At 49.4% G+C, this 27,945-nt stretch overlaps 2 protein-coding genes across 8 annotated transcripts; one reads left to right on the top strand and one right to left on the bottom strand.

Annotated features, from left to right (window-relative positions):
• The first annotated feature begins 19 nt into the window (after window positions 1–19).
• Window positions 20–16,765, top strand: PCED1A (PC-esterase domain containing 1A). 7 transcript variants are annotated; one of them, XM_053258655.1, is made up of 8 exons: window positions 20–451; window positions 3,700–3,814; window positions 7,097–7,176; window positions 8,992–9,224; window positions 9,730–9,880; window positions 13,029–13,275; window positions 14,959–15,180; window positions 15,759–16,765. In XM_053258655.1, the coding sequence occupies exons 2-8, from the start codon at window positions 3,742–3,744 to the stop codon at window positions 15,977–15,979; spliced, it is 1,227 nt and encodes a 408-aa protein (XP_053114630.1). In that variant the 5' UTR covers window positions 20–451; window positions 3,700–3,741; the 3' UTR covers window positions 15,980–16,765. The 7 variants fall into 7 exon arrangements, with proteins under 7 accessions (XP_053114630.1, XP_053114626.1, XP_053114627.1 ...); XM_053258651.1 differs by having other exon boundaries at window positions 20–524; XM_053258652.1 differs by lacking the exon at window positions 20–451 and adding an exon at window positions 467–674.
• A 3,856-nt stretch (window positions 16,766–20,621) lies between these two features.
• On the bottom strand, window positions 20,622–27,508 carry LOC128326397 (N-acetyltransferase family 8 member 3-like). The gene is made up of 3 exons (XM_053253136.1): window positions 27,445–27,508; window positions 27,271–27,317; window positions 20,622–23,770 (listed from the first exon to the last, which is right to left on the bottom strand). The coding sequence occupies exons 1-3, from the start codon at window positions 27,506–27,508 to the stop codon at window positions 23,084–23,086; spliced, it is 798 nt and encodes a 265-aa protein (XP_053109111.1). The 3' UTR covers window positions 20,622–23,083.
• Window positions 27,509–27,945: the final 437 nt, after the last annotated feature.

The following is a 27,945-nucleotide window of genomic DNA, read 5'->3' as shown; positions in this document are numbered from 1 at the left end:
AGATGATCTCAGGGGGCGGTGGGGTTCATAGCAAAGAAGGCACCTAGCCTCCGAGTGTGGCTTCTGGGCAGCAGAATGTTAGTCTGGTCCTCTTTGGGACCTGGGTGTGTGTCGGGAGAGCTGACGTCTGGCCTCCTCTGAAGCAGAGCCCTCCCTGCAGGTTTCTGAACCCAAGTTCCACTTGGCAGTTGGGAAGGATACCAGGGACAGAACAACGCCAAGCTGGCCCTGACTGTGTGAAGAAGAGCTCGGGCCGCCATTTGCCAGGCGAGGCAGACTAGGTTATCTCCAAGCCCAGCTGGTGCAGAGGCCTTGAGAGACGGAGCCTGCCTGAGAATGCCCCCCTGCCTGCCTTTCAGCGGCCTGCCTCCCACTCCCAGCTGCAGCTGGAAAACAAGGACCTGGCTGATTGTTGGGAAGGAGGAAACAACCCAGCAGAACACCCGGAAATGTATGTAGACCGGGGCTGCTAAGACATCCACCACTAGGGCTGTTGCTTTTTGGATGCAACTTCAAGCAAGGAAGTAAGAAATATTTCCCTTTCTGATGGGCAACTTCTGTTCTCTCCCAGAACTCTTCTGTCTTTCATTTTTGGGGTTCCTCCTTTTTTCTGACTGAACCTAACTTGTTATGAAAGAACCCTTGAAGAATGGGCTGTTTTTTCTTCCTGGCAGGTAGATATTGCAGGTATCTTTACTTTTACTAGGGTCTGCAGGCTGTGTATGGCTTTGTGAAATTTATTTCAAGAGAGAGAGAAGGCTGGGCGCTCAGCTTTGGGTTCCCAGGTGGTGTTGGACTACAATTCCCATTATCTCCAGCAAAAACAGCCTTCCACCATTGTGGCTGGGGATGATGGGGTTTGTAGTCCAACATGAAGGGAAGGGATTGGGGCTGCAGGGGAGCAACCGCAGAAGATGGGTGCTGCCTTCAGACCCTGTGGTGGGTTTCCTAGAAGCACCTGGTTGGCCCCTATGAGGAGCTGATGGTGGACTAGTCCACTGGCTCAAACCCAAGGTTCACCTACGCCAGGGGTGGCCCCAACTTGAGGCTCTCCAGCTGCTGTTGGACAACAACTCCCAGCATCCCCAGCAACAGCTTGTTAATGTATTTCAGCTAGGAATGATGGGAGTTGTAGTCCAACAGCTGGAGACCCTAAAGTTGGCCACCCCTGGAGTAGGTGAACGTTTGGTTTGATCCAGTGGGGCTCTTCTGATGCTTGTTGAGGTTGAGTCACAGTGGGGGCGCTGGGGGCGCGCAAGGGCCTTTCTGCTTCTCCTCCAGCCCCAGCGGAGGCGGCCAGCAGGAGCAGGGGCAAGGGCAAGTCCCTCCTGGGGTGTTCTGGCGCCTGGGCGGAGCTTTCTTCTTTGCACGTGTTTGGTGCTTCCAGCTTGCAGGCAGCAGCAGCAGCAGGAGGACAACTGGCTAAGAAGACTGGTAGGGCTCAACAGGAGATCCTGGGCTGGGTGGGGAGCCCCTTGGCAGTGGTGGGCCTTGGGCAGCCCGCAACCCCCCCCCCAGCTGCTTTGCTCTGTACTCTTACACGGGAGTCAGCCCCACTGGGCTTGGCAAGGCTCACCTCTAAGTCAGCGTGCATGCACAGAAGAATGGCCGCAGCGGTCCTAGTAGAAAGCCTCTTCTGCTCATTGCAGTCGGTGGGGCTTTGGAGCAGAAGGAGTTGGGGGAATCCCTTCTTGGAAGGGAGGAGGAGGCTGCAAAGTGGTATGATCATACCTGCTGGTATTAGTGGATTGCAGCCGCCTGATTGCAAACGTGTTTCCTCCGAAGTAAGTCCCACTGAAATCCGTAGCGCTTACTCTCAGTTTCCAAGCAAGTCTCCACCAGATTGCACCCTGGCTGAATTTGTTCTTGGATCGCAGTCTTCGGTTGCTGACCCTGGGATAATTCTATCGCGATTAATTGGACTATCCCAGGGTAAGGTATTTGAGAATTGCAGCCGTTTGCAATAATTTTGTTGTGAACCACCTTGAACTCTTTAGATTGGGCGGCAGAAGAAATAAGAAACTTGGCACAATTGTTTTTTGCACCCATCTCCATTTGTAGCCTGTAAAGGGAGGGCCAGAAACTCACCACTTAGGAGCAAATCCTGCTTTCTCCTCAGCTTGGTTTTGCTTTTGAATCCTAGCAAATGCAACAATTTTTGTCTAACTTGTGCCTGGGGCTTGGGGGCCTTTTTAATACACCAGAAGTAAGTTTTATTTTATGTTGTTTTCCCACCCATCTAAATCTGATTTAAACTAAAAACCAATATTTTTACTTCCAAAAAAAAAAAAAATCATCGATTTTAATCAACCCTGCTTATAGGCATGTTTGAAACATAGGAAGGAGTCAGAAGAGCCTTGGTCCATCTAGCTCAGTACTGTCTGCTCTGACTGGCAGTGGCTCTCCAAGGTGTCAGGCAGGGGTCTCTCCCAGCCCTACCTGGAGATGCTGCCAGGGATGGAACCTGGGACCTTCTGCAAGCACAGCAGATGCGTTATCACTGATCAGCAGCCCCATTTGATCAAGCACTTGGACTGTGGCCCCCATTGAATGCCTATTTGGACTGGAAAGAATAGAGTTCCGATCTTAACTTGGCCGTGAGGCTCACTGGGTGACCTAGACTCAGCCCCTGGCTCTGCCCAGCCTACCTTGCAGGTTTGTTGTGAGGATGTTTGAGCTTCCTGGTGGCGTTCAAAGCCAGTTCATGGTTTTGTTTTGAGTGTTTGTTTTTTGCTACTAAATTTACCTAAATGTTTTGAAGCATCTTGCCTAACAAATGTAATTGTGGTGCTTTCTTTTTGTGTGTGCATTAACTATCTTTGCCAAATAAAAATGTCTTTGCTGGTACAGGATAGGTAAAGACAACTAGATAAAACCTACAGTTTAATGGCCCACACAAGTAAAATCAGTCATAAACTGCTTTGCGGAAAAGAGAAATTTTCAGAGCCTGTATATAAAACCAGGAGGGGAGTGTAGGATCAACATGATGGTTTTGGTCTCTGAGGCTGAAGGTGGTCTATAGCCACCAGACTAGTAGCCATTGATAGACCTCTGTCCTCCATGAATTTGTCTAAGCCCCTTTTAAAATGATACAAGCTAGTGGCTATTGCCACATCCCATGGTAGAGAATCCCATAGGTTAATCATGCGCTCTGTGAAAAAGTACTTCAAAGGTCCTACATTTCCCGACCTTCAGTTTCATGGGGTGACTCCTGGTTCTAGTGTTGTGAGAGAGGGAGACAAATTTCTCTGTGTCCAATCACTCTACTCCATGCATAATGTTATATATCATGTCTCCCTTCAGTTGTCTTTTTTTGAAACTAAAAAGCCCCAGATGCTGTAGTCTTGCTTCATAAGAAAGGTGCTCCAGGCCCCTGATCATCCTGGTTGCCCTCTTCTGCACCTTTTCCAGGTCTGCAATGTCCTTCGCCCTGGATTATGACCAGTGGACCAGGTATTTTCATTTGGTGGTCTCCCTGAACCTGTCACCTGAGGCAGGCAGCCTTATGTGAACTCCTGGGAGTGTTGCTTCTTGTTCCCCTGATCTGCAGCTATTGTGCCACCTCTTTCCCAGGACGTAATGCCACAGGCATGTCTGTTTGTTCAAAGAGCAGGCCTTGTATTTCTTTGAGGAATTGTGGGCTGTGCCTAATACTTTCCTCCTTCTCTTTCTATGTTTCCCACCCGTTCCTGGGGGCAGCTGGACTTTTCTTCCCTTCTGGAGAATTGCAGCCCATCAATCATGCTACATTTTAATTCGAAAGAGGTCCGTCAGCTCCTGCACAACAAGTTTCTTGTCGTCATAGGTGACTCAAGTGAGTAGGAACATCTTGACTGTTCTGGATGTTGGAGGCTCTTTTTTTTTTTAATGGGGGTTCCCTGGTAGTGGATCATTCCAACCACCGCTGGTTTGATGGAGTTGGAGGCCTGGTTCACATGGGCCAGACTTCCTGTGGTCCAGTTGCTCAGTCTAGACACCACCACTGTTTCGCTTTCCCCCTTCATTCTTTTTTCTGCTCAGAATGGCTCCGCCTTCCCCAAGCTGCTTTTTCTCCTGGGAAGGAGACGGATACAGGAGAGGGTTAGATCCAGTATTGGTTCCTCCATGGAGAGAAAAGTGAAGAGTGATTTAGAGCAGAAGAATATCAGGAATGGGTCAAGCGGCTCTTCCCTCTGTGGAGGCTGTTTTGTTTGGCTGGACCATACTGAAGCCATTTTGCTCTTATCCTGGAGCTGCCTTAAGCAGAAATGCCTTGCAAGTAGAGGACAAGATGACAGTTAGGCTTAGCACAGCAACTGGAAACTGCTAGCTTGGGGTTTTTTAGCTTGAAAACAGATTTTGGAAGAAGTCCCTGAAATTTAAATAACACTTGAGCAAACAGTAACAGCAGCTGTTCTTTGCAAAAGAAAAAAGGGGGGGGGAATGTTTGGAGCATCCTATCATGCATGGACACAATGATCTGTTGTTGTCAGGTTTGGAACTGGCGTGAGCTCCCTGACCCGTTTCAGCGGAACTGCTTTTGTACTAATAAAGCAACTTAACTTGGATTACCAAACTCAATGTGAAGGCGGAGTTTCTTCCACAGGTCTCTGCCTATTCCTCTGCTTCTGCTTGCAGCCTTCGTTTCCCCAAAAGAGTGGGTGGGGGGCCATTTCAGAGGAAGCTGCCTACTACCGAGTCAGACCCTTGCTCCATCTCACCCAGTGTTGTCTACACTGATTGGCAGCAGCTCCCCAGGTTTTCAGACTCTGTGACCTTTCCCAACCCTGCTACCTGGAGACGCAGTCAGGGATTGAACCTGGGGCCTACTCCATGCAAAGCAGCCGCGCTGCCACTGGCTACAGCCTCATACAGCCTCCGTATACGGAGTCAGACCATTGGTCCTCCTGATCGGTCAGGATTGTCTACACTGACTGGCAGCAGCTCTCTCAGGTTTCAGGCAGGGGTCTTTCCCAGCCCTACTTGGAGATGCTGCCAGGGATTGAACCTGGGACCATCTGCATGCAAAGCAGATGTTCTGCTACTCAGTCCCTTCCTCCACCCTCTCCAAGGTTTGGCATCTCATCACGTGTTTCCAGTATGACATCTTATTTGGCCTTAAGACATGGGTTCTCAAACTTGGGTCCCCAGGTGCTGCTGGACTTCAGCGCCCATCATTCCCAGCCACAATGGCCATTGTGATCAGCACTCCCTCTAACAGAGAATTCTAGATGATGTTGACTACAACTCCCAGCATCCCCCAGCTGCAGTGGCCTTTGGCTGGGAATTACGGGAGTTGTAGTCAACAACATCTGGGATTCCCTATTAGAGGGAACACTGATTGTGACCTTAAGGGATCTTGGCATTTTTAGTTCAGCACATGAAGACTGTGCTGGAAGCCCCCATTGCCATCCTAGATTTGGGTGTAGGATTTAAAAGCGGAGGCAGCTGAAATTTTACCAAGAGACTGAGTTTTTTCACAACAGGGAGACAGACTTTGGTTCAGATGTGACTTATTAAGGTACCAAACGCTGACACGTGTCCAAATTTAAGTCTTTCAGCTGTTTTCTGTACAAGATGGCTTACAAAAATGTCAAGATATAGAAATTTGCTTTTAAAAGGATTTTAAAAAGAGACTTCATTGGGTTTCCCTTGGCAAATTGCTGCTCTGAGCCCACTCCATTCTCTGTATGATAATGCTGGTGGTTGTAAGCCCTGCTGAAGAGCGTAGTTTCAGGGTCTAACAGGGCAACCTCATAGCCCCCTTACATCGACATCCTGATTACACTGTAACTTGGTCAGGTTCCTTGAATCAGCCAGCACCAAAGTTGGAGGAAAACATACCTGAAAGCCAGTAGGCCAGAACAACCCCATTAGCCAAATCCCAAATGACAATGGTAACATTGCTGGCACGCACCAGTCATGGGGTGCGGTGCTGAAGACATTCTCTGTTCCCTCTAAGGCGTGCACACAATCACAATCACGAGTCTTCTGATGTCCACTCAGTTAATCTTAGATCCCACTCTGAATGCATGGGCACACACAGTGCCTTGATATTGCCACCCAGAACAAACCTCATTCCACACAGAGATGAAAAAAATTAGAGGGACCGCTGCCCCCATGTAGGCCAGGCATGGCAGGGTCCAAGCTCCTTGGCATCGCCATACCCCAAACCACCCTGTTGACACAGCATGGAAATGCCCGCCATCTTTGTTCTGCCCCAAGGGCATCGTGGGCTTAGAATGCATGTAGACGAGAGAGTTTGTCCTTTTGCATTAGCCTCTTGGGCATACTGTGCACTGTTGCTGTGTGGTTTAGCCACAAGCCCATGTAGGTGTCTAGAGCTGTAGTCTGCGGCCATTACCCAGGAACACCTGGTTCTGTGATGAGCAGGCATTCACCCGGAGAGCTTTGTTGCTCTCGGCCAACCCAGAATAAGCAGCTCTGCCTTTTGTTCCTAGTTTGTACCCCAGACTTCCTGAGAGCAAGAAGAGGGCTCCCTCTGAACTGTTCCATGGGTAGCAAAGCCCCAGATGCTTTCACCACCTAGCAATCGCTTTTGCACAATTCATAACCTTCAGGAATCCATTTCCTGGACTCTGATCTCTGCTTGAACTGCAACTGTCTCCGAGTGAGCCATCTCTGCATGTCTGGGATGTAAAAATGAAGCGACTAAATTAGTGGAGAGTTTGACTGTCCTGAGTGGCTCTTCCTGCGATCCCAGGATTGGCAGAACAATCTTCTTCAAGACCTTTTAATAGTGAGCTTTCCAGGAACTCCCTTTAAGATCTCAGGAAGTGGGCAGTTTGTTCTGCAACAAGGTTTAGCCTTATTGTGATGTTTGAGGGTGTCCAAAGCACCTGGTCGCAACGATTCCTTGTAAGAACCCAGCTAGGCTAGTATCTATCATGGTTTCTATATATTGGGGAGTGGGTGTCAGGTGTGGGGAGGCTGTGAGAAAATGGCTGCATTAAAGGCCACATTAGCAGCTTCATGGCGGAGGTGAGGAATTCGCTAGCCTCTGCACTACACCAGCACCCCCCTCCCGCCCCCTGGCAAAGCTGGAAAGGCCTGAACGGGATGTAGCTGACTTTCCCCCCCTCGCCTCCTTTTGCAGTCCAGAGGTCTGTCTACAAGGATCTCGTCCAGTTGCTGCAAAGTGATTCCTTGCTCACCTCTTCGCAGCTGAAAACTAAGGTACCCCACTGCAACCTTTTTAATTAATTAATTTTAATTTAGGATGTTTGTAGGCTGGTTTTTTCCTGTTGTCTTTTAATGCATAAAGCAGTCAGCATGATATACCTATGATTCCGTTTCTTCCCCTTTCTCTGTTGTCTCCCCTTTGATTGTGAGTTCCTTGGGGCAGGGACCTGTCCTCTCATTGTTTGTAAAGCATTGTGTATTAGGTTGGCATTAAAACAGTGAAGTTGTTAGGGCATATAGGAAGCTGCCTTCTACCGAGTCAGACCCTTGGTTCATCTAGCTCACTCTTGTCTATATTGATTTGCAGCGGCTCTCTGAGGTTTTAAGCAGGAGTCTTTCCCAGGCCTCTGGGGATGCTGCCAGACACTGCACTTGAGACCTTCTGCACATGAAGCAGTTGCTTTGCCGCTGAGCTATGGCTCTACCCTCTATTCAGATTTAAAGACAAACTAGATTATAAACAGCTAATGGGGGAAACAGCTAATGGGGGGGAAAAGCAAAGTGCTTTCATCTTCCCCTATGGCGGAGGTGATCACTCCTTTCCCAAGAGACCAGAGCTCAACACTCCGCCAGGGGGGTTGGCTCCAGAATGTTTGGAACCGGAGGGCGAGGTACCCTCCCTTGCTGGGGCTGTGTTCCCCTGGAAGTTGCAGGACCTGCGAATAAGTAATTCTCGGCCACTTCCTTCCTGTGACCTTCATACAGAATGGAAGTGGCATCGCTGTTGGGCAGCAGGAGAGGGGGTGGCGTGGACTGGTATTCCTTGAGCTGGCCCAACTGGCTAGTTCTGGGTATTGATGGGGTTGGGCTTGTGTGTGGACATCCCCCTAATCTCTTAGAGCAGGGGTGGGCGAACGTGGCGCTCCAGCTGTGGAACATAGGAAGCTGCCATATACTGAGTCAGACCATTGGTCTATCTGGCTCAGTATTGTCTTCACAGACTGGCAGCGGCTTCTCCAAGGTTGCAGGCAGGAATCTCTCTCAGTCTTCTATCTTGGAGATGCTGCCAGGGAGGGAACTTGGAACCTAGATGCTCTTCCCAGAGCGGCTCCATCCTCTGAGAGGAATATCTTCCAGTGCTCACACTTCTAGTCTCCCATTCAAATGCAACCAGGGTGGACCCTGCATAGCTAAAGGGACAACATCCCCCCCCGCCCCATGTGTGGGAAGGAGAACTGCTCTTGTGGAAGCAAGCATGCGTTGCCCCCTACATGTGTGAGCACTGTAAGATATTCCCCTTGAGGGATGGGGCCACTCTGGGAAGAGGACCTGCTGTTGGCATTTGTGTGTACAAACATTGCCTTTGTTCTTCAGCCTCAATTCTTGCTCTGTTGACACTCAGCTACACCTGCCTGCTTGCATGCAGAAAACTCCAAGTTCCCTCCCTGCCAGGATCTCCTGATAAGGCTGGGAGAGACTCCTGCCGGCAACCTTGGAGAAGCCGCTGCCAGCCTGGGTAGACAGTCCTGAGCCAGATGGACCAAGGGTCTGACTCAGTATATGGCAGCTTCCTGTGCTGCTAACTCAAGTTCAAGTTCTTCAGTGTTACAGCCACAAGCCAAAGCAAAAGGAAAAGGTTACAATTCTATAACAATAGAGTACATATAATTAGAACAGGTCAAAATTAAAATTGGTTAAAATTTTTAACAAAACCGGAAACATAGTGATAATAAAAATTAAAACAATAAAAAGTCCTTACTAACCATCCGGTGACGTATATTTATGGCAGCAGCCCAGAGTTTAGCCACGTTCAATGTAATTAAAACACTCTGCTGACTCTCCCCGCTTCCCGCGGCCCTTTCTCTGCAGGGAGAGATCTGCTTTGAAAACGACCACTTGGTGGAAGGGGGTGTGCTGCGGCAGCTACACAACGAGACCCATTACCGCGAGGTGCGGCAGTACTGCACGCAGCACCACCTCGTCCGCTTCTACTTCATCACACGGGTCTACTCGGAGTACCTGGAGAGCATCCTGGCCGACTTCCAGGCTGGGCCGCCCCCCGACGTGCTGATCCTCAACTCCTGTGTCTGGGACGTCTCGAGGTAGGACTCTCCTCCAGTGGTGGAATTGGCTGGCTGGTCGTCTTCCAAAGCAGGGGTTCCCAACCGCGGGCCCCAGATGTTGCTGGACCACAATCCCCATCATCCCCAGCCCCAGTGGGCAGAGGCCAGGGGGGTGAGATGATGGGAGGTGTAGTGCCACGGCGTCTGGGGACCCATGGTGGTCAACCCCTGTTCAAAGGGACCCTCCTGGCTTATGTCCCAACATAAGAGCAGCCCTGCTGGATTGGGCCCTCTCTAGTCCAGCATCCTGTTTCACACAGTGGCCCACCAGGTGCCGCTGGGAAGCCCACAGGCCAGAAGTGAGGGCATGACCTCTCTCCTGCTGCTCTTATTCCCCTGCAGCTATAGGATTCTGATGGCTTATAGCCATCAAGCCTAGTAGTCATTGATAGACTGGCCCTCTGTGAGTTTGTCTAAGCCCCGCTTAAGGCCACCCAAGCAAGTGGCTGTCGATAAGCCTGATGCCCGTCCCTTCTCCTGGCAGGTATGGCCCATCCTCCATGCAGGAATACCGCAAGAACCTGGAGACGGTCTTCAACAGACTGGATGCCGTCCTCCCTGTCTCCTGCTTGGTCATCTGGAACATGACCATGCCGCTAGGACCCAGGATCACCGGGGGATTCCTGAGTGGAGAAGTAAGAGAGGCTCTCTGTCCGGTCAGGGAGGATCTTGCTTTGCTGGTACTTGGTTTTTAAAATACGTACCGCACTTCATCTTGTAAAAATAATTCAAAGCCGTTCACAACAAAGGACAGAAACCGCAGATAAAGCCTCAAATGCATAAAGGAACACAGCAGTACCACAGGGAGGAAAAGCTAGCAAGAACTCATTTCTGCAGGACCCAGAAGCACATTGAAACCCAGAGACCTCTGTTTCCCAAAGCCCAGTTGATGAACGCCAGATCTCTGCATGGTGTCGGAAGTAATGCAGTTTGGGGGTCTGATGGCATTCCACCAACTTGGCATTATCTCCCCGGCTTTATTTGGCAGAGGCACACGGAGCCAGACCACAAGATGCTGAAGGGGGCTCATCCAAGTGGAGGTGGTGGGGGCCCTTCATGCTGGAATTCCCAGCCTTGTTGGAAATGCAATGGCCATTGTGGCCGGGGATGATGGGAATTGCAGTCCAATAATGGTGGAGCCCAAGGTTGGGAATCCACTGCAGTCTGGGGTTGCCCGGAGCTGCATTGATCTCTCTGGTCACTGACGCGTGCAGATGGGTTGGGGCTGGTTTCTTGTCTTGCACCAGGCTTTGGAGAGGAGAGCTGGTCTGGTGGTAGCGAGCATGACTGGTCCCCTTTGCTAAGCAGGGTCTGCCCTGGTTTGCATTTCAGTGGGAGACTACATGTGAGCAGCACTGTAAGAGATTCCCCTCGGGATGGGGCCGCTCTGGGAAGAGCACCTGCATGCAGAAGGTCCCAAGCTCCCTTCCTGGCATCTCCAAGATAAGGCTGAGAGAGACTCCTGCCTGCAATCTTGCAGAAGCCGCTGCCAGTCTGTGAAGACAATACTGAGCTAGATAGACCAAGGGTCTGGCTCGGTAGAAGGCAGCTTCCTGTGTTCCCATCATCCCTTTTGCCGCTTGTGGCTGGGGATGATGGGAGTTGCAGTCCAATAACAGCTCCCCCCACCCCAGGTTGGAAATCCCTGCTCTTTTCAACTGCAGTCTGGGGTTGCCATGTGCCACTTTGACCCCGCTCTGCAGGTGGGTTGGTTTCTTGCATTGCACCAGGCTTGGGGGCAGCAGCACTGCTGGCTGTCTTGTGATTTTTCTCCTAGGCTGACATGAAGGGGAGTTTCTCTCCTGATGGTCTCCAAAGGCCAGTCTCCAAGTCCTGGGAGTCTCTGTCTGTCTGTCTCCTGCTCAGCACAAAGGGTGAACCCTCCCACCTCCCCTCCTGAGAAGGGAAAACAGTTGCCTCTGACCGCTCTACCTCCAGTCCCCTGTTATGTCCAAATCTGGCCATGGAGTTAAAGGTTCTAAATGAAATAGTTGATTTAGGAAATACATAGGAGAGGAAGCCTACGTGCCTAGCTGCTCACTGCATCCGGAGAGTGGGGAGGAAGCGTTATGTGAGATGAGGGGTGATCTCTCGGCTAGACCCTCTGGAGGAAGAAATCGCTAAATTGCCCGTTTAGGCCTGGCCCTTTTAGTGTAACTTTTATTGTGTGTAACAGGCAAGCAACCAGCGAGCCCAACAATCTGAGAGTCACAATCCTAATAATCAGCAGCGGCACTAAAATCAAAACCACTCGCTTTGCAGCCTCAAGCAACTCACATTCTCGCTCACACGATGTTCACTTACAAGCTTATCTGTTACTTGGCCTGAGTCCCAGAAGCGACTGGTGCCGATCTGGTAGGGACAAGAGAAGCTCTGATTGTGCTCACTTGTCCTCTGGTTCTGATGGCTTCTCTGGTTCTCCTCTCAAAAGGCTGTTTCCTTTATAGTCAGAATGTGAGGAGGGGTATTCCTTCTCCTGGTCACCCCCATTCCAGGAGGTCGGGGTGAAGAGATCCACTAGCTCAGCAGCTGGAAATTCCCCCAAGGTTCCTTCTGGGGGTCAGTTCCTGGCTGCCTGTCATCTTTCCACCTCGGAGTCATGTCAGTTCTTCCACATCATCGGGAGACGTCTTCCTTATGCCATGGGGAGTCGACTCGCGTGGCTTCTGATTGGTCCCAGATGGCTGGTTAGTCCCTGCACTTCCATCCTGTCCTCATTCACTCGGCCAAAGGCTTCAGTAGTTAAGCATCCATTTGTTGTTGATTGATACAAAGCAAACATACAGGTAGACCTTGGTATCCGTGGGGGTTTGGTTCCCTGGTTCTAGTGTGGATACCGAGGCATTGGGGCCATGGGGAAAGGGAGGTGAGGTTCCCAAAGGTCACGGAAAAGGGAGTGGGGGAAGCAAAAGCTGCTGTAGTAATGCGGGGGCGTGTTGCCTATCCTGCTCCGTGGGTCCCCCGCTAGGGCTGTGCACGAACTGTCTGACTGACGGTTCAGCGGCAGTGGGGGGGGGTCCCTTTAAGGGATGGGGGGGGTCCTCTTACCACCACCCTGTGTTTCCCCCACCGGCGCTGTCTCCAAAATCGCTGGCACAGGGCTGTGATTCTGGAGACTGCGCCGGCGGGGGAAACGGGGTGGGTGGGTAAGAGCAACTTCCTGGTTCCTTAAAGGTAACCCCCCCACCTCCAAACCGATTCATGCACATTCCTATCCCCTGCATTCCAGCAATGCCCCCCCCCCACATTCTGCTGTGAAGATTGTGAGTTTTACACTGTTTGCTTTAAAAGTGAGCCACAAAGCGGCTTCGGTGCTCAAAATGGCAGTCGGAAATGACCTCAGAGGTCACTTACGGCTACTCCCAAGCTGCGGATTTAACCCTTTCTCCCCATTCTCTCCCCATAACGTATACCAAGGTCAGGTGCCAATCGCTCTTTGCTGTCTGTATAAGGTTAAGCAAATACCTCTGTGAAATCTGTCTGGTCATTTAGCAAAAAACGGGCCTGATTTTACCAGCTTCCTACCATTACGATTGTTACCCTCAAAACAATTCTCCCATTCTTCCACACATAACAGAAGAAGATGGAAGCCTGTCTCTCAGGTGAGAGGATGAAACCTGAGACTGTCGGTCTAGCAAAGGGGAATCGGAGCAGAGACGGCATGGTCAGCGAGGGGATTCCCTTGCTTGCCCTCTCTCGCCCTGATGCCCCTAGCGGTCAATAGAATCGATGCCTTCAGAGCAGCCTCTCCAACTCAGTGCCCATTTCTTTCTTTCCTCCCAGCTGCCGCACCTGTGCCAAACCCTCCGCAATGACATCATCGAGGGCAACTTCTATGGCGCCACGCTGGCTGGCTTCCACCTCTTTGACGTGCTGGACCTGCACTACAACTTCCGCCGGGACCTGGGGAACCGGGTCAAGGACGGCATCCACTGGAACAACGTCGTGCATCGCAGGATCACCAACCTGCTGCTGACCCACGTGGCTGATGCATGGGGCGTCGTCATCCCGGGCAAGAAGCCTCAGGGAGGTGAGTGGGCAGGATCCCGGCCCCTCGGGGGCCTCTCTTCTGTTTCCTGCCCCCTCCGTCTTATTTGCCTGTAAGCGTCTGGTTGGGTGGGTGATGGGTTGCTCTGTTGAGAATCGAGGGCCGTAGCTGCTCTTTGGAGGCCTAGGACATTTCTCCCCCCCCCCCGCCCCCCCAGTAGGTCACACAATCCTTTCTTGGCTATCTGCCAGAGACAGCCTTTCCCTCCCTCCCTTCTCCTAATAATTTTGCTAGATTGTAGTGCATACAAAAATGCAGCTGGAAATCTAGAACAAGATATGTCTACAGCAAACAAGGGGAAAAGTAAGATATCTGGCAACTACACTGTAGCACAGGCCTTCTCAACCTTGGGTCCCCAGTAGTTGTTGGACTACAACTTCCATCATCCATTGTGGCCATTGTGCCTGGGGATGATGGGGATGGTAGTCCAACAACTTCTGGGGACCCAAGGTTGAGAAAGCCTGAGTTGGGGGGGGGGCTACTGTATCTGCTACAGGCCCATCATTTGGGGCAGATGTCCGATGTGCAAGCAGAGCGGACTGCCATTCTAGCCAAGTTACCATCTGATCAGCAGCCCTTGACTGTCCCTGTGGCTGCAGCTTTGGCCCCTGACAATATGGAGCCCACGGCAAGACCGTAGGTAGGTCGCCAGATGTGAGGAGCCGGTCTGGTGGTAGCAAGCGTGGATTGCCCCCTTTGCTAAGCAGAGTCTGCTCTGGTTTGCATTTGAATGAGAGACTACATGTGTGAGCTCTGTAAGATATTCCCCTTAGGGGATGGGGCTGCTCTGGAAAGTGAATCTGTATGTTTGCATGCAGAAGATTCCAAGTTTCCTCCCTGGCAGCATCTCCAGATATTTATTTGTTTTATCTTTCTATTTACCAAATTTCTATATAGCCCCAAACTTAGTCTCTGGGCAGTTTACAATAAAAACACAATTAAAACAAAATTTAAACATTAAAACAACTTAAAACTCAAAACAGGTTAAAAATATTAAAACAGTAAGTCTGACTAAAAGCCTGGGTGAACAGATGTGTCTCGATTGACTTTTCCAAAGTGGTCAGAGAGAGGGAGGCTCTTATTTCCACAGGGATTGCATTCCCAAGCCCAGGAGAAGCAGTGGAGAAGGCCCGTCCCCGAGTAGCCACCAGACGAGCCGAGCTGGTGGCAGTTGTTGACAAACCTCTCCTGGCGATCTTAACAGGCGGTGGGCATCATGGTGAAGAAGACATTCTCTTCAATACCCAGGGCCCAATAATAATAATTCGATTTCTATGCCGCCCTTCCAAAAATGGCTCAGGGCGGTTTACAAAGAGAAATAACAAATAAATAAGATGGATCCCTGTCCCCAAAGGGCTCACAGTCTAAAAAGAAACATAAGACAGGCACCAGCAACAGTCACTGGAGGGATGCTGTGCTGGGGGTGGAGAGGGCCAGTTACTCTCCCACTGCTAAATAAAGAGAATCACCATGTTAAAAAGGCACCTCTTTGCCCAGTTAGCAGGGGTTTAGGGTCCAGTCATTTAGGGCTCTCTAGGGGATAACCAGCCGATCGGGCTGAGATTCTCCTGCCTGCAACCTCGAAAAGCTGCTGCCAGTCTGTGAAGACAATACTGAGCTAGATTGCTGGGGGGCCGTTTTGAGCCACCTCCCTTGTTTCCGCAGGCCCCGTGTGGGAGAAGCCAACGGTGTCTCTTGCCCTCCTGCCTGCATGCCCCCCTCCGCGGGCGGCCCCTGCCTATCGTGACCAGCGCGGGCCCCTTCACCCGGATGGGCCTGACTTCCATGAGGACTCCTTCTATGTTCCCAGCCCCAGGGGGCCCGGCCAGCCCATCGCTGGATTCATCAGCTTCGAGGATTCCCGCTTCCCCTCCTTCCACCTGGATGGTACATTCAGAAGATGGCCCCTTCCCTCCCTGCATCCTTTGGTGCTCTTTGGCTCTCTCCCCCTCCGGACTGCAAGGGATTTTGTTTGAAGCTAGGCTGCTTTTTGTGTTTCGCTGTTGTCCGTGGCCGTCTGCCTTACATCCCCCCCCCTTCTGCAGTGGGTGGGGCTAGACGGGGGTGAAGAGTCAGCCATGCATTTTGTGGGTCTGTTTATCCAGGTACCTGAATGGCTTCCTGCCCACCCCTTGAAGTGAACACAGCCTTCTGAGCACCTGCCAGCCAACACTTACAGTACCGTGTGGGAGGGGTTCTCAGCCTTGGGTCCCCCGATGGAGTACAGCTCCCATCATCCCCTGCCACCGTGGCTTTGGGCCATTTTGGCAGGGGGTTGGGGCTGTTGTGCCCAGTCTTGAGAACCCCTGGGGTATAGGGACTTGTGTGTCTTGCTCAGTTCTTGTGACTGTTGCCCTGAACAGTGTGTTGGTCCCTGGGCTCCTGAGCAGGATTCCACTGTCTGCTGATGGTTCCCCCGCGATATCCGATGCTTCATGTTCTCTGTGTTTTGGCTCCCTTTCTAGCTGTGGCGCTTAACAACATCCGTGAGTTCGACATTCCACCCAGCCAGCCTCACTTCTCGGCGTACCCCTTGCACAACGAGAACCTTCCCCCCTGCTCCAGCCGACGGAGCAGACGGAGGGCCAAGCATCACTGCGGCTTGACCATGCACCGGCAACCCTTCGGTGGGCGAGAAGACGTCCCATACAGGAGGACCCGCAACGTCCCCTATGATCACTTCTAAGGAGAACTGGTTGGAGCGGAGCGAGGAGGCATACCGGGAAGGATTTTATCTCCACGAATGCCGCCCCCCGAGGCCTGTGCCTGTTGCACTAATATCGATTGTGTCACGTGGGGTCCCTTGTCTGTGGCCAAGATATTTGCTTATGATAGTCGGGTTTCTGTTTAAGATGTCGCAGTTTTTATGTACATGTGACTGCGGGGCCTTTTGTGAGCCTTCAGGTTTTGAGCACGTGTGGGGCTTGTTTCTTTCACACTATGCTGGCTGGTCTGGGAGGTGTTTCTTGTATTAAGTACATCTTTGGAACTCCTGCCCACAGGAAGACAGATCCTTGATCCCTTCGGCATTGTTAAGCCCACAAGGATTCTGGTTTTGAATGAGCAATCTTGCAATTCCTGCTTTGTAGTTGACTGTCTTTCTACAAACAAGCTGGACATTTTGGTTAGCCTCTTCTCTGTCTGTCTTCTATTTTAAATGTCCTTCCTAAAAGTGGGAGTGGCGGCGGCGGGGGGGGGGGAGATGCCTGAACCCTCTCGCCTTCCCTCTTCAAGCATGCTTTGAGGGCACAGTGGATGTTACTCAGGACAACGTCAAGCTACTGACGTCGCTGTTGAATGTGTTGGTATGCAAGTCTTGATTCTGCAACCTTAAAAGAAGCTGCAAATCTGTTGTCCTTTCTGTTTGGGTTGTTGTTGGTTTATCATTATGGGTTGATCTTCCATTTAAAAGGGAAGCTCTTTAATTTGCATGTTCCGCTCGTGTTTTGATATTAAAACCTTCCCCCCTACACTGCATGGCTTGTTCAATTCGACTCCTTGCCTGTACAGTCTGGCCTGTAGGTGGCAGACCAAAGCACTTGATTGCACAGTGCAAAACTCTTTGTTCAGTTTTTGAGCCAGGCTAGAAATGCAGCCCGTAGCTACTTATCAGAGACGGTTGGGAAGGGAATCTTTCTCCAAGTTGCATGCTTCTTGTAGACAGGGCTTGCATGTTTTTGCAATGTGACCTTTGACCACAGACCACCATAGGACAAAAACATGTTCCCTCCTCTTCCAGTTGCTTGGTGATGGCTACAGAATGATTGTCTTGAGCCAGCTGGGGTGGTTGATGCTATCTGGGGGGGATGAATGCAACACAAAAACTGCTAAACAATTTTATCAGTGTTGTCAGAGGAATGGAATTGAAAGTTGGCAGGAATGTCCTCCAAAGATTACTCCATGGAGAAAGTACAACCATTTGTTCATTCTTACTTCAACCCTTTCCTCTGTGCAAAAAAGACTGCCATTTTACTCTACTCATTTGGTGGTAGGGATAAAGGAAAGGTGATAGCACAGAGAAAGCTGTAAGTGCGACAATGCCATCACCTATTTTCCACCTCTAAGTGGGGCAAAAGTCACTGTGAGCATTAGTCATAGGAACATAGGCAGCTGCCATATACTGAGTCAGACCCTCGGTGCATCTAGCTCAGTATTGTCTACACAGACTGGCAGCAGCTTCTCCAAGGATGCAGGCAGGAGTCTCTCTCAGCCCTGAGATGCTGCTAGGGAAGGAACCCGGAACCTAGATGCTCTTCCCAGAGCGGCTCCATCCTCCAAGAGGAATGTCTTACAGTGCTCACATGTAGACTCCCATTCAAATGCAACCAGGGCAGACCCTGCTTAGCAAAGGGGACAATTCATGCATGCTACCACAAGGGCGCTTTGCAGGCTAGACCCTGCAACGGGGTCAGGATGCCTCTCGGAAGTGTGATTCTACGCTTTCTGCATCCTGACCGCAGTCCCTACATGGACAGCTGGGTGCCGTTCACATTTCCAATACTTTGTTTTGAATTTAATCGCTGCAAAATGGAGCTACGGCGTCTACATCCGGCATGGAAAAGCTGCTGCTTTTGTTGGGTGGTTCGTTGCTGCGAGGCTACTCCCCCTGCTGTTTCCATTCTGAATGGAGGCATTTTGCTGCTAATGGGCAGCTGGTCTGGAAAGCGCCCTGACCAGCTCTCCTCTGAGATGGTACCACTGGTCTGGATTTGGGTCCTGACTCATGAACTAGCAAAGAGGGTGACCAGATGCAGAGGAGGAGAGGATTTTTAAAAAAATAAATACATAAATAAATAAAATAAACCAAGGGGACTTCTACCACATTTGGTGTTGTCCTTCAGCTAAACAATAGTGGGGAAGAAACATTGGAACGTGATTGGATGCCCTAGCATTATAACTTGGTTAGAGCCTTTATTTTCTGATACATACCAGTGTTCCAGTACATCAGCTGGGTGGGTGGGTATGTCCTGACCTTGGGGCCCCCAGATGTTGTTAGACTGCCACTCCCACCATGGGATGATGGGAGTTGTAGTCTTAACAATATTTGGCGACTCAAGGTTGGGAAACGCTTGCAGTACATCACGAGGACAGGACTTGTTTGGTGCATGATTACAGTTGCCAGGACACTTGATCAAAAGCAGGCTGAGGTCATGAGAGTATGCCTGGGGACACTGCAGGATATGCCAATGAAAATGTATAGGCACAAATGGGATGGATTCGTGAGCAAGCTGGACATCTCAATTGAATTCTGCAGCAAATCAATGCAATCCTCCGGCAGAGTTGTGTTTCAGTAGGTTACAGGGCTCTGATGCTGGCTTCTTTGTTCTGGTTGCTGAAAGATGAGCAATGCGCATAATTCTGTGGTCTTCGTGGTAAGGCCTGGGGGCCCCCATCCACCCTTTGTGCAAAGCTTGGGCCAAACCTGAATACTCTGCCCTGCACCAAGCAGAGATGACCTTTCTCGCCATGCAATGCTGCACTTTGAGCTCCTGCACCATCATGGTGGGGCATGCACAGAGTTCTTTCTCCCTAGAGCTCTTCAGAGAGGGCTCCATGGCTCTTAAAGGGCCCTCCCAACACTGAGAAAAGTGCAGTATTGTGCAGAAGTCAGTGCAGTGGAAAATGGCTCCTACGATGAAGGTTGTTTTTTTTTTTTTTAACCAGAGTGCCGTTCTCCCCCACTCCCCGCCCTGGCTTTAAAAATCATGAAGGTCTTCAATCCTTCAAGGTCTTTTAATCCTTCAAATTCTTTTTGATATGTAGCACTAGGATTATGTAATGAGAGCCAGCGTGGTGTAGTGGTTAGAGTGCTGGACTAGGACCGGGGAGACCCGAGTTCAAATCCCCATTCAGCCATGAGACTAGCTGGGTGACTCTGGGCCAGTCACTTCTTTCTCTCTCAGCCTAGCCTACTTCACAGGGTTGTTGTGAGGAGAAACTCAAGTATGTAGTACACCGCTCTGGGCTCCTTGGAGGAAGAGCGGGATATACATATAATAATAATAATAAATTATGTAATGTGATAATACTTAATATTCAAATTGCAGGTCATACACAGGGTGAAAAAAGACTTAGGATGACACATCATATAAAATCTTTGACTTGTAATAACTGGATGGCTTTAAGAGGGACTTGGATTACTTCATGGAGGAGAGGTCTACCAATGGCTACTAAAGAGGGCTGTTGGCCACCTCCTCTTGAGTAGTATTAGGAGAGGGCATGCCCTCAACTCCTGCCTGTAGGCTTCCGATGGGCCCCTGTGTGAAACAGGATGCTGGACTGGATGAGCCTCCTTGGGTCTGTCTGATCCAGCAGGGCTGTTCTTATGTTCTTAAACCATAAACATGGCACTTTGTGCTGAGCTTATAGTCGGGCCTGGATGCTGCCTGGCTCTGAGAAGCGGGCTGTTCTTTGCCTTTTTCAAACTAGGCTTCATCACGAAGAAAGAGTGTGGTGAGCTAGACCCAGTCTGCTTTATACACTGCAAACTTGGCTGAGGGGAAAGGATGTGTTCGTACTACAGCCGGGCGGGAAAGGCTGAAGGACAGTGGACAATGGGGAGCATTGCAAAACACTTCTCCACGTTGTCATGGCCAACCTGAGGCTCTCCTACTGTGGTCGGACTACAACTACCATCATGCAACTGGGGCCAGTGGGAGTTGCAGTCCAAGAGCCTTGGGTTGGCCTTCCCTGCTGTAAGTTACCAGGTGGTATGACGAAGGAGCAGCATGATCACACCAGTGTGTGCTTTTTTTGAGAGGTATTAATTTTAGCACCAAAATAGAAAGTGAGCAGAGCTGATCTTGTGGCAGCAAGCATGGATTGTCCCCTTTGCTAAGCAGGGTCTGCCCTGGTTTGCATTTGAATGGGAGACTACATGTGTGAGAACTACAGGATAGTCCCATCACCCCCAGCTACAGTTTATTGTGGTTGGGGATGATGCGAGTTGTAGTTTAACAGCATCTGAGTGAGATGGACCAATGTTCTGATTTGCTAGGAGGCGGCTTCCTATGTTCTTAAACCCCATCCGGAATATGATGGGAATATGAACTGGAACAGGGCATGGTGCAGTCAGTGCAAGCGATAAGCACAGCCTGGAACATATCACACACAGAAATCCACCCAGAGACAGAAACACACAGAACCACCCAAGTTTGGGATGGTATAGAAATATTTTAAATAAATAAATCAGCCGGCATGATTATATGTGATGCTTTCAGCTTATTCAAAACCTAGAATCTGCATGATCCCAAAGGTTCTGGTTTTCTACTTGTAGCTAATTTGGCAAGAACAAGGGCCAATGTGTTAAAAACTGAAATCCTTACACATATTTTCCAACCCCTTTATTGCCCGGCTCTTTGAAAAGTGTGCTGTACTGGTGGGAGAACATGCAGTTGGGGTAAACACTGGAATGAATTACAGCGGTTTATTTTGGCATTAAGTGGTTCACCCAGAAAATAAAGGAAAAATGGAACTTAAAAAAGTTCACCCCTGCTAACTTGGCAAAGAGGGACCTTTTAACGTGGTGATTCTCTTTACTGAGCAGGGGGAGAGTAACTGGCCTGATCCACCCCCAGCACAGTACTTCCAGTGACTCTGGCTGGTGTCTGCTTTTTGTGGCTGGTGTCTGCTGTATTTTTAGATTGTGAGCCCTTTGGGGACAAGGAGCCATCTTATTTATTATTTCTCTATGTAAACCGCCCTGAGCCATTTTTGGAAGGGCGGTATAGAAATCGAATAAATAACAATAACCAAAACAATAACTTAGACGAACATCCATAAAAGAAACCTAGAAACAAACCATTGTTCTCAATACAAATGATAAGCCTGTACACAACTATTATTTATTATATTCAATTACTATACCGCCCTTCCAAAAATGGCTCAGGGCAGTTTACACAGAGAAATAATAAATAAATAAGATGGAACTCACAATCTCAAACTATGCAGTTAATCAGATTCGTTCCCCTTTCTGCTTAGATCACTTGGATGCTCTTCTTGCTCCCAGGAAAAGACATCGTTAAGGAAAGTGCACAGTTCAACAAAGAAATAAAACTTGTCATCTCCCGTACTTCAAGCTGTGGAGTCTGTAGAAGTCTCCAGGAGTCCAAAAGCAAATTAATCGGGCAAAATTAATACAGTGAAGTTCAATTTAAAAGCGGGAAACAAGGGAAGGCAGAGAGGGAGCTTCTCAAAAGTTTCCCTTCAGGCTGAAAAACCATTCGTCCATAAAAGGAAAGTAACTAAAGCCCAAAGGGGCCCCACCGGCCTTACCCCAACACTCCGAAAAGGCTTCTTAACCTACCTGGCCTTTAGAACTTCATAATGTACCTTTATATGCCAACCAAGTTACTCCAACCTTTTGGGCCTCTCATTAGTGGGCTACCCAGCCATCTGCATATTAATTAATAAAATACATTATTTATCGGGTAATGATGGCTTGGGCCACTTCCCAACACTCTCCTTCGTTGTCCTCAAAGTTTCTGTTGCAGGTATCCGAGCAAGCGCCGCTTGATACAATGTGTGAAGGAGGTTAGTTATCTGGATCCCGTGATCCATTCGTGCTAGCTATTCAGCCTGAAACAAGGGAGTCAAGGTCTTCCCACTGGCTTCTGTTGAGACTTCCATTCACCATTGTTAACCCATCCAGAAGGCAACATGGTTTTCACTCCATCAAACTGCTTATCTGGCTGAAAAGCAAATGACGACTCGGAACTGCCAGTTCTAGACTCGGGTAGCTGGATCCTTATAGGTCAAGTCTCCTCCTTGACATATCTGGGTAAAATTGTCACATGTTCTTCATTCCTGCCCACCCTCAAAAACCAAAGGAAACGAACACATCCCTCCCAGGTTTGATCATATAAGCTGCCAGTGCTTCATAGCTACTGACCTCCCCACCACCACACCAGACCAACTTCTCCACGGTGGTTCTCCGTGCTGCATCTGCACGGACTACACAAGCAAGTTCCAACTCTGCAGTTGCCAGGGCTAGGCTGGTGTCTGTGCTGCAGTTTTGCCAAAGGTGCTAGTGCTAACACAGAATATGAGGAGTTTGTTTCCCAGGTAAAGCCACACTGCACTGGAAATCTCCGATGTGCTTCTCAAGACTTTTCAGTTGCCGAGTTGCAGAGATGGGGAATGATTCCACAACGACAACAAATATTTATATACTGCTTTTCAACAAAAGGTTCCAAAGTGGTTTAGAGAGAAATAATAAATAAAATGGCTCCCTGTCCCCAAAGGGTTCATGATCTTTAAAAAACCATGATAGACACCAGCAACAGTCACTGGAGGTACTGTGTGGGGCCTGGATAGGGCCAGCTACTCTCCCCCTGCTCAATAAAGAGAAACACCGTGTTAAAAAGGTGCCTCTTTGCCCAGCTAGCAGGGATCGAGGGGCAGTCACTGCAGATGCTGCTTTCTAATATTTGCATGCCAGGTACATGTTGCAGGGTAAGAAAAGGCTTCCCGTCAAATGCAGAAATTGCACCAAGACTTGGAGAAACTGGTGCAGGGGTGGCCTTTGACTGTAAATACTTTTAAAAAGAAGAGTCTTGGTCCGTTAGAATTAGGGTTAACTCCCATTAAAGAAAAATTAACTTTAATCAAAATTTGCACATGAATAAACATGGTAACTTTTATTCATGTACTGTATAGTATTAGTTGAAAAGCTAATGTAGAAGTAGTAATTGACAAGAAAGCATTACTGTGTGTCAGCATCTTCTTACAAAGGAGGGAAAGCCTCTCCTGTGTGTGTAAAACAGGGGATGCCTCTTCTAAGGTAGGATCCTCATCTGGTCACGTAGCGATAGAGGTAGAGGGAAAGCTGCAGGAGCCTAGCCAATCGTGAGGGGTAGATCTCCGTGACCTTGTGGAAGCCCAAGCCCTCGTACACCCGCTGGGCAGCATACTGCACCATCAAGGAGTCCAGCACGACTTCCTCGTACCCATGTTCCTGGGCAAAGCCGATGGCAGTCCTGGTGAGCGCCTTGGAGATCCCACGGCCTCTGTGCTGCTTCTCCACGAACATGCGCTTCAGCTCCAGTGCATTGCCCCAAAGAGACGGATTTGCTGGATGGCGGGCACCCAGCATTGCCACCACCTCCTCACCAGTCTCCACCACCCAAAAGCAGCAGTCTTTGGGTTCCAGGTAGACTCGCTGGATGTGCAGCAAATCATTGTGTAAGGCCTCGTGGGTGAACTGTGCCCAAAGGGCCTTCTCGCCAAACCAGCCCAGAACCAAAACGGCAGACACAACTCCAAGGGACAGGAGGAAGGAAGCAGAGGTCAGGTAGGCTACAAGGAAGATGCCCAGAAGCAGCAGGTGGGTCTGTGGACACCTGAGGGTGTGTCGGAAGCCAGCAAGAATGTGTTCATTGATCCCTTTGGGGTACAATCTACGCACCACCTCGTAGTCTCTGTCCTCATATTTTCGGATGTGGTACTTGCCCATGATGGCGTTTCGTTGCCTGGAAAACTGATCAAGTGGTTGTCAGTCATTCAGACTGGAATTGGGTGGAGAGAGGTTATTTGCTTTAGGCACAGCTCAAAGTGTTGGATTTACGTTTAAGCTCCTGACAGATTGGGACCTGGATTTCTGATGGACCTCCTCTTCCTCTGCAAACCTGCCTGGGCATGAAGATTTTAGTTGGGAGGTCCTCCTTCGTGCCCCCCCACCCCACCTTGAGAAAGGAGGAGACTGGCAACTAGGAAGGGAGATTTTGGGTGGAGACTCTCCCCAGAGGCTTGCCTGGCATCTTCATGGCTAAGTTCTAAGTGCAAGGTTAAGACCTTTGTTTGCCCAAGATTTTAGTAAATGGAGATCTGGTGTCTGCCTATGGCTGCTGCTGTTGGATGTTCGCAGCTATTAGTTTTTGCTTGTTCAAATAGAATGTTTAAGTTATTTTAAATGCATAGTAATTCCTTAGAAATAAAGGCATAAGATCAAGAGGATTATATTTATTTATTTGGTTGGTATGTGGCTTATGTGAATGCTTACTTAAAAAAAAATGGGGACAAGAAGTTGAATTTAACTACATCTGATCAGTGGGGTTTTTCCCTCTTCTCTGAAAGGAAATTGGGAAATAGCTTACTTTAGTAAAAATGTGTTAATTTTGTTAGAAATCAGGAGGATAGACAGGCAGAGAATTGTTTTGTTCAGAAATAGAGCAGGCTGGCTTTTTTCTGGAATGATAAAGTATAATGCACCACCTTTATGCTCTGCTAAAAGCAATTTAATAAAACAGACCTATTTGTTGCTTCATATGAGGAATATTGCTGGAACTAATTTGGGTTTTGTTCCGGTATGCTTTACGTCCTGTTATTAAAAGTATTATCTAAACAAGACCAGAGTGAAGCAGCAGATTCTGTGCCAGGAGGTGGATTCTGGAATTAGCTAATTTGAGGGGGGAATCCAATGTTCAGAGGCAGTCCACCAGATTGGGTGTGTGTGTGTGCCAGCCTCCCTCTTTCTTGGGCACCCCCCACTCTGCCCCCTCTTACCGTGCAAGGCTCTGGCCGCTGCAGCAGGTGATCCTCCTCCTTTCTGATCACAGCCCAGACAGGTGGTGGAGAGGCACCCACCCGCAGCCAGCCAGCGATTCAGCCTCTCCCTTCTCCCTCAGAGCAGCCAGCCAGAGGGCCGTGCTGCACCCCCACCACTTCCAGGCTGAATGCATGCCAGCCCCAAGAGGAGGAGGAGAGGAGCAGGGCTGCTGCCACTTGTGCTGATTCGCCAGGGGTCCTTTCGCCCCTGCCAGCTGGCCTTGCTTCGTGCATCTCCCCTGCCGGCCCTGCAGTGGTGGCTGCTGCCACCTTCTAGATTGTGAGCCTTTTGGGGACAGGAACCATGTTATAAACCTTTCTATTAAAACTTTTCTGTTGAAGAGTGGTATATGAAGAATATTAATCTGATATTCAATTTTTCCCCACAAAAGGAAAAGGACACCCCATTGCTTTATGTATTTAGAAAATATCCCATGTTAAGGCAGGGTGTGTAATGGTTGGCCCCTTTCAACTCTAGGAAACTGTTCCAAACTCTCTTGCTTTCCCAGGTCGTAGAAAGTTCCCAGGGCAGCCTTTAATGTCCTTTAGGAGGACGGATTTATGGAGGGACTTTTTTTTTTGGTAATATCAGCTTACAATAAATATACAAGCAGGGGAGAGAAGAAGCCAGCAGCAGCAAACAGCAACATCCCCTCGACCTCAGCTGCTTCTTCCTGGCTACCAGCACTATTCAGACTTCTTTCTGAAGAGCACATTACAGCCACCAAGCTTTTTCTCTGCAGCCCCTCTAAGCATTTAAGGTGTTTCCAGCACCTTGCGGCTACCCTCCAGCACTGCCTCGACTGATGTAGGAGACAGTATAGAACTGTAATAAACGCCGATTGCAGCAAGCCTCTTTCAGCCATTGATGCACATGAAAGCCGCATTCTGAGCTATTAAACTAACCAAAGAGTGGAGCTCCTCGACTTTTGCAGCTGAGAAGCTGCACCACATGAGCCAGCCAGGGAACAAATGCTCATTGTGCCTTTTGACAAGGCCGACACCCCTAGAGATGGAAAGTAGGCAATACCATTGCAAGACATTCTGTGTGTTCTCATCCTTTTATTGTCCTGCCTATCAGGCCTTCACAGGCCACCTCTGCAAGGGTGTTTTTAAAAGTCCCCCCAACACAAAAACTATTATAAAATTTGATGGATGATGTCAGAGGAATGGAAATGAAAGTTGACAAGGCATGTTCTCCAAAGATTACTCCATGGAGAAGGTACACAACCGCTTTGTTCATTGTTAGCCCAACTCTCTCCTCTGGGCAATTTTACTCTAACCGTTTTTGGGTAGGGATAAAGGTGGGGTGATAACACAGACAGAGCTGTAAGTACATCCCCTCTTTTCCATCTCTAGGGGTTAGATGCTGCCAAAAATTGCTATGAACATCCATCCCCTGAGATTATACTGATGGCCAAAATGTGTGGGCCTGCCTCATGGACTAACAGTCCATGTTATTCAGCAGAGTATCAAGGGACACTGAATAAACACAATGCTGGATGCATGCCCCACCAGAAAAGCTGTCCAGCGATTTCTGTCTTAAAAAACAAACTTGGAACCTGCAAGCACAGCATGTTTTGGAAAATGGGAAGCAGCTTCTTCGCCTCTTTCTGACCTGTAAACCGGATGGCCAAAACATGAGCCCGCTCTGGTTTTTCACTGCAGCATTGCCAGGAAAAAAAAAATGCAGTTAATTAATCTGAAATAATAATTAACAGTCCAACCCTGGTAAGGTTGTCTCCGAAACTCCTTATGGTCTAATTCCGATCAAATGCAATCTTGCTTGGTAAATGTTTGATCACTAAGTCTGAGCGGAGAAATCCTTGCCCTTGCAGTTCTTGGAAGGAATCTGAATACAAACCAGCAAAATTAGTACATTCCTGGAATTTTATTGTGGGGCAGGATGCCTCTGAGTACCAGTTGCAGGGGAGTAACAGCAGGAGAGAGGGCATGCCCTCAACTCCTGCCTGTGGCTTCCAGCAGCATCTGGTGGGCTAGTGTGTGAAACAGGATGCTGGACTAGATGGGCTTCCTTGGGCCTGATCCAGCAGGGCTGTTCTAAAAGTTCTTAGCAAGCAAAAAGAGTCTCTATTGAGAGGAGCAGCTGCCACTATGTCTCAACCCAGAATATAGTGAGAATGTTTGGGGCAATCGTGAGCAACCCGAGAGTCTCCAGCTGCAATTGGAGATGGACTACCGCTCCCATCATCCTCAGCCCCAATTTATTGTGGCTGGGGATGATGGGAGTTATAGTCCAAGAGCAGCTGGAGAGCTGCAGGTAGGCCAGCCCTGCTTTGGGGCATGGAAGCTACACAGTAACATGCAAGGATACTGTAAGCAGATTGCGGCAGGGGGGATATTTGGCAAGCGGGAGAGCAAGAAGAACCCTGAAGTCCCCTGCTCCAAATGTCACCCTGGCTATTAACTCACCGGATGACCGTAGGAGGCAAAGTGCAATCTCTTCGTCTCGGAATCTCCTTGCAATATGGAGAGAAGTCTGAAGTGTGCAGTGCACCGACCCTCTGCTCTAAAGCAAAGTTTTTCAGACTTCAGGGAGCATTTTTCTCACCCAGACGCATCTGCCAAGGAGCACCCCATCCCTACCCTGTCTCAGGACACCTGCATCCTGCAGATGATTTTGGGCCGTTTCCCAAGCTTCAGGCTCCATTTATGCGGGGCACAGCCAGGCCTCCCTGTCACTCTCTATGCACCGGGTGTGTGACTTAAAACACACTCAACCTTCCCCTGAAATTCCACACATGGCAAGGGCAGATTGACAGCTGTGGCCCAGCCTGACGTTCATCTGAGGAACTCATGATTAGCTGGAGTACATACAATTAAACTGAACACATGTTCTTCCCCTGGTTTATCCTCCCCTCATCATCTTCCAAGGCCTGCTTTGTGCTGAATTTTAGACTGTAAGATCCTTGGGGCAGAGACCAGTCCTGCTGCTCTAATCTCTGTAAAGCACATTTATGGTGCTGCTGTATAAATAACAAGCTTTTGAGGAAGCCCACAGTTCCACTGAACACAGCTTGCAGAGAGAGAGAGAGAGACCCCCACAGCTTTAATGCACTATAAAAGTGCCCAAAATTCATTATATCC

The sequence above is a fragment of the Hemicordylus capensis genome, chromosome 5 (assembly GCF_027244095.1).
Source record: "Hemicordylus capensis ecotype Gifberg chromosome 5, rHemCap1.1.pri, whole genome shotgun sequence".
Taxonomy (NCBI): domain Eukaryota; kingdom Metazoa; phylum Chordata; class Lepidosauria; order Squamata; family Cordylidae; genus Hemicordylus; species Hemicordylus capensis.
This window is presented reverse-complemented; position numbering and strand designations above follow the sequence as displayed.

What these genes read in the sequence shown, in the direction of transcription:
- PCED1A (XM_053258649.1), top strand. Translation starts at nt 1,213, where the DNA reads ATGCTTGTTGAGGTTGAGTCACAGTGGGGGCGCTGGGGGCGCGCAAGG. An exon ending in TGTCGTCATAGGTGACTCAA is followed by an intron (nt 3,815 to 7,096) that starts GTGAGTAGGAAC and finishes CTCCTTTTGCAG; the next exon opens with TCCAGAGGTCTGTCTACAAG. An exon ending in CCCCTCCTTCCACCTGGATG is followed by an intron (nt 15,181 to 15,758) that starts GTACATTCAGAA and finishes CTCCCTTTCTAG; the next exon opens with CTGTGGCGCTTAACAACATC.
- LOC128326397 (XM_053253136.1), bottom strand. Translation starts at nt 27,508, where the DNA reads ATGGAGCCTGAAGCTTGGGAAACGGCCCAAAATCATCTGCAGGATGCA. An exon ending in TGCAGGTGTCCTGAGACAGG is followed by an intron (nt 27,318 to 27,444) that starts GTAGGGATGGGG and finishes CCATATTGCAAG; the next exon opens with GAGATTCCGAGACGAAGAGA. An exon ending in TTGCCTCCTACGGTCATCCG is followed by an intron (nt 23,771 to 27,270) that starts GTGAGTTAATAG and finishes CCACTTGATCAG; the next exon opens with TTTTCCAGGCAACGAAACGC.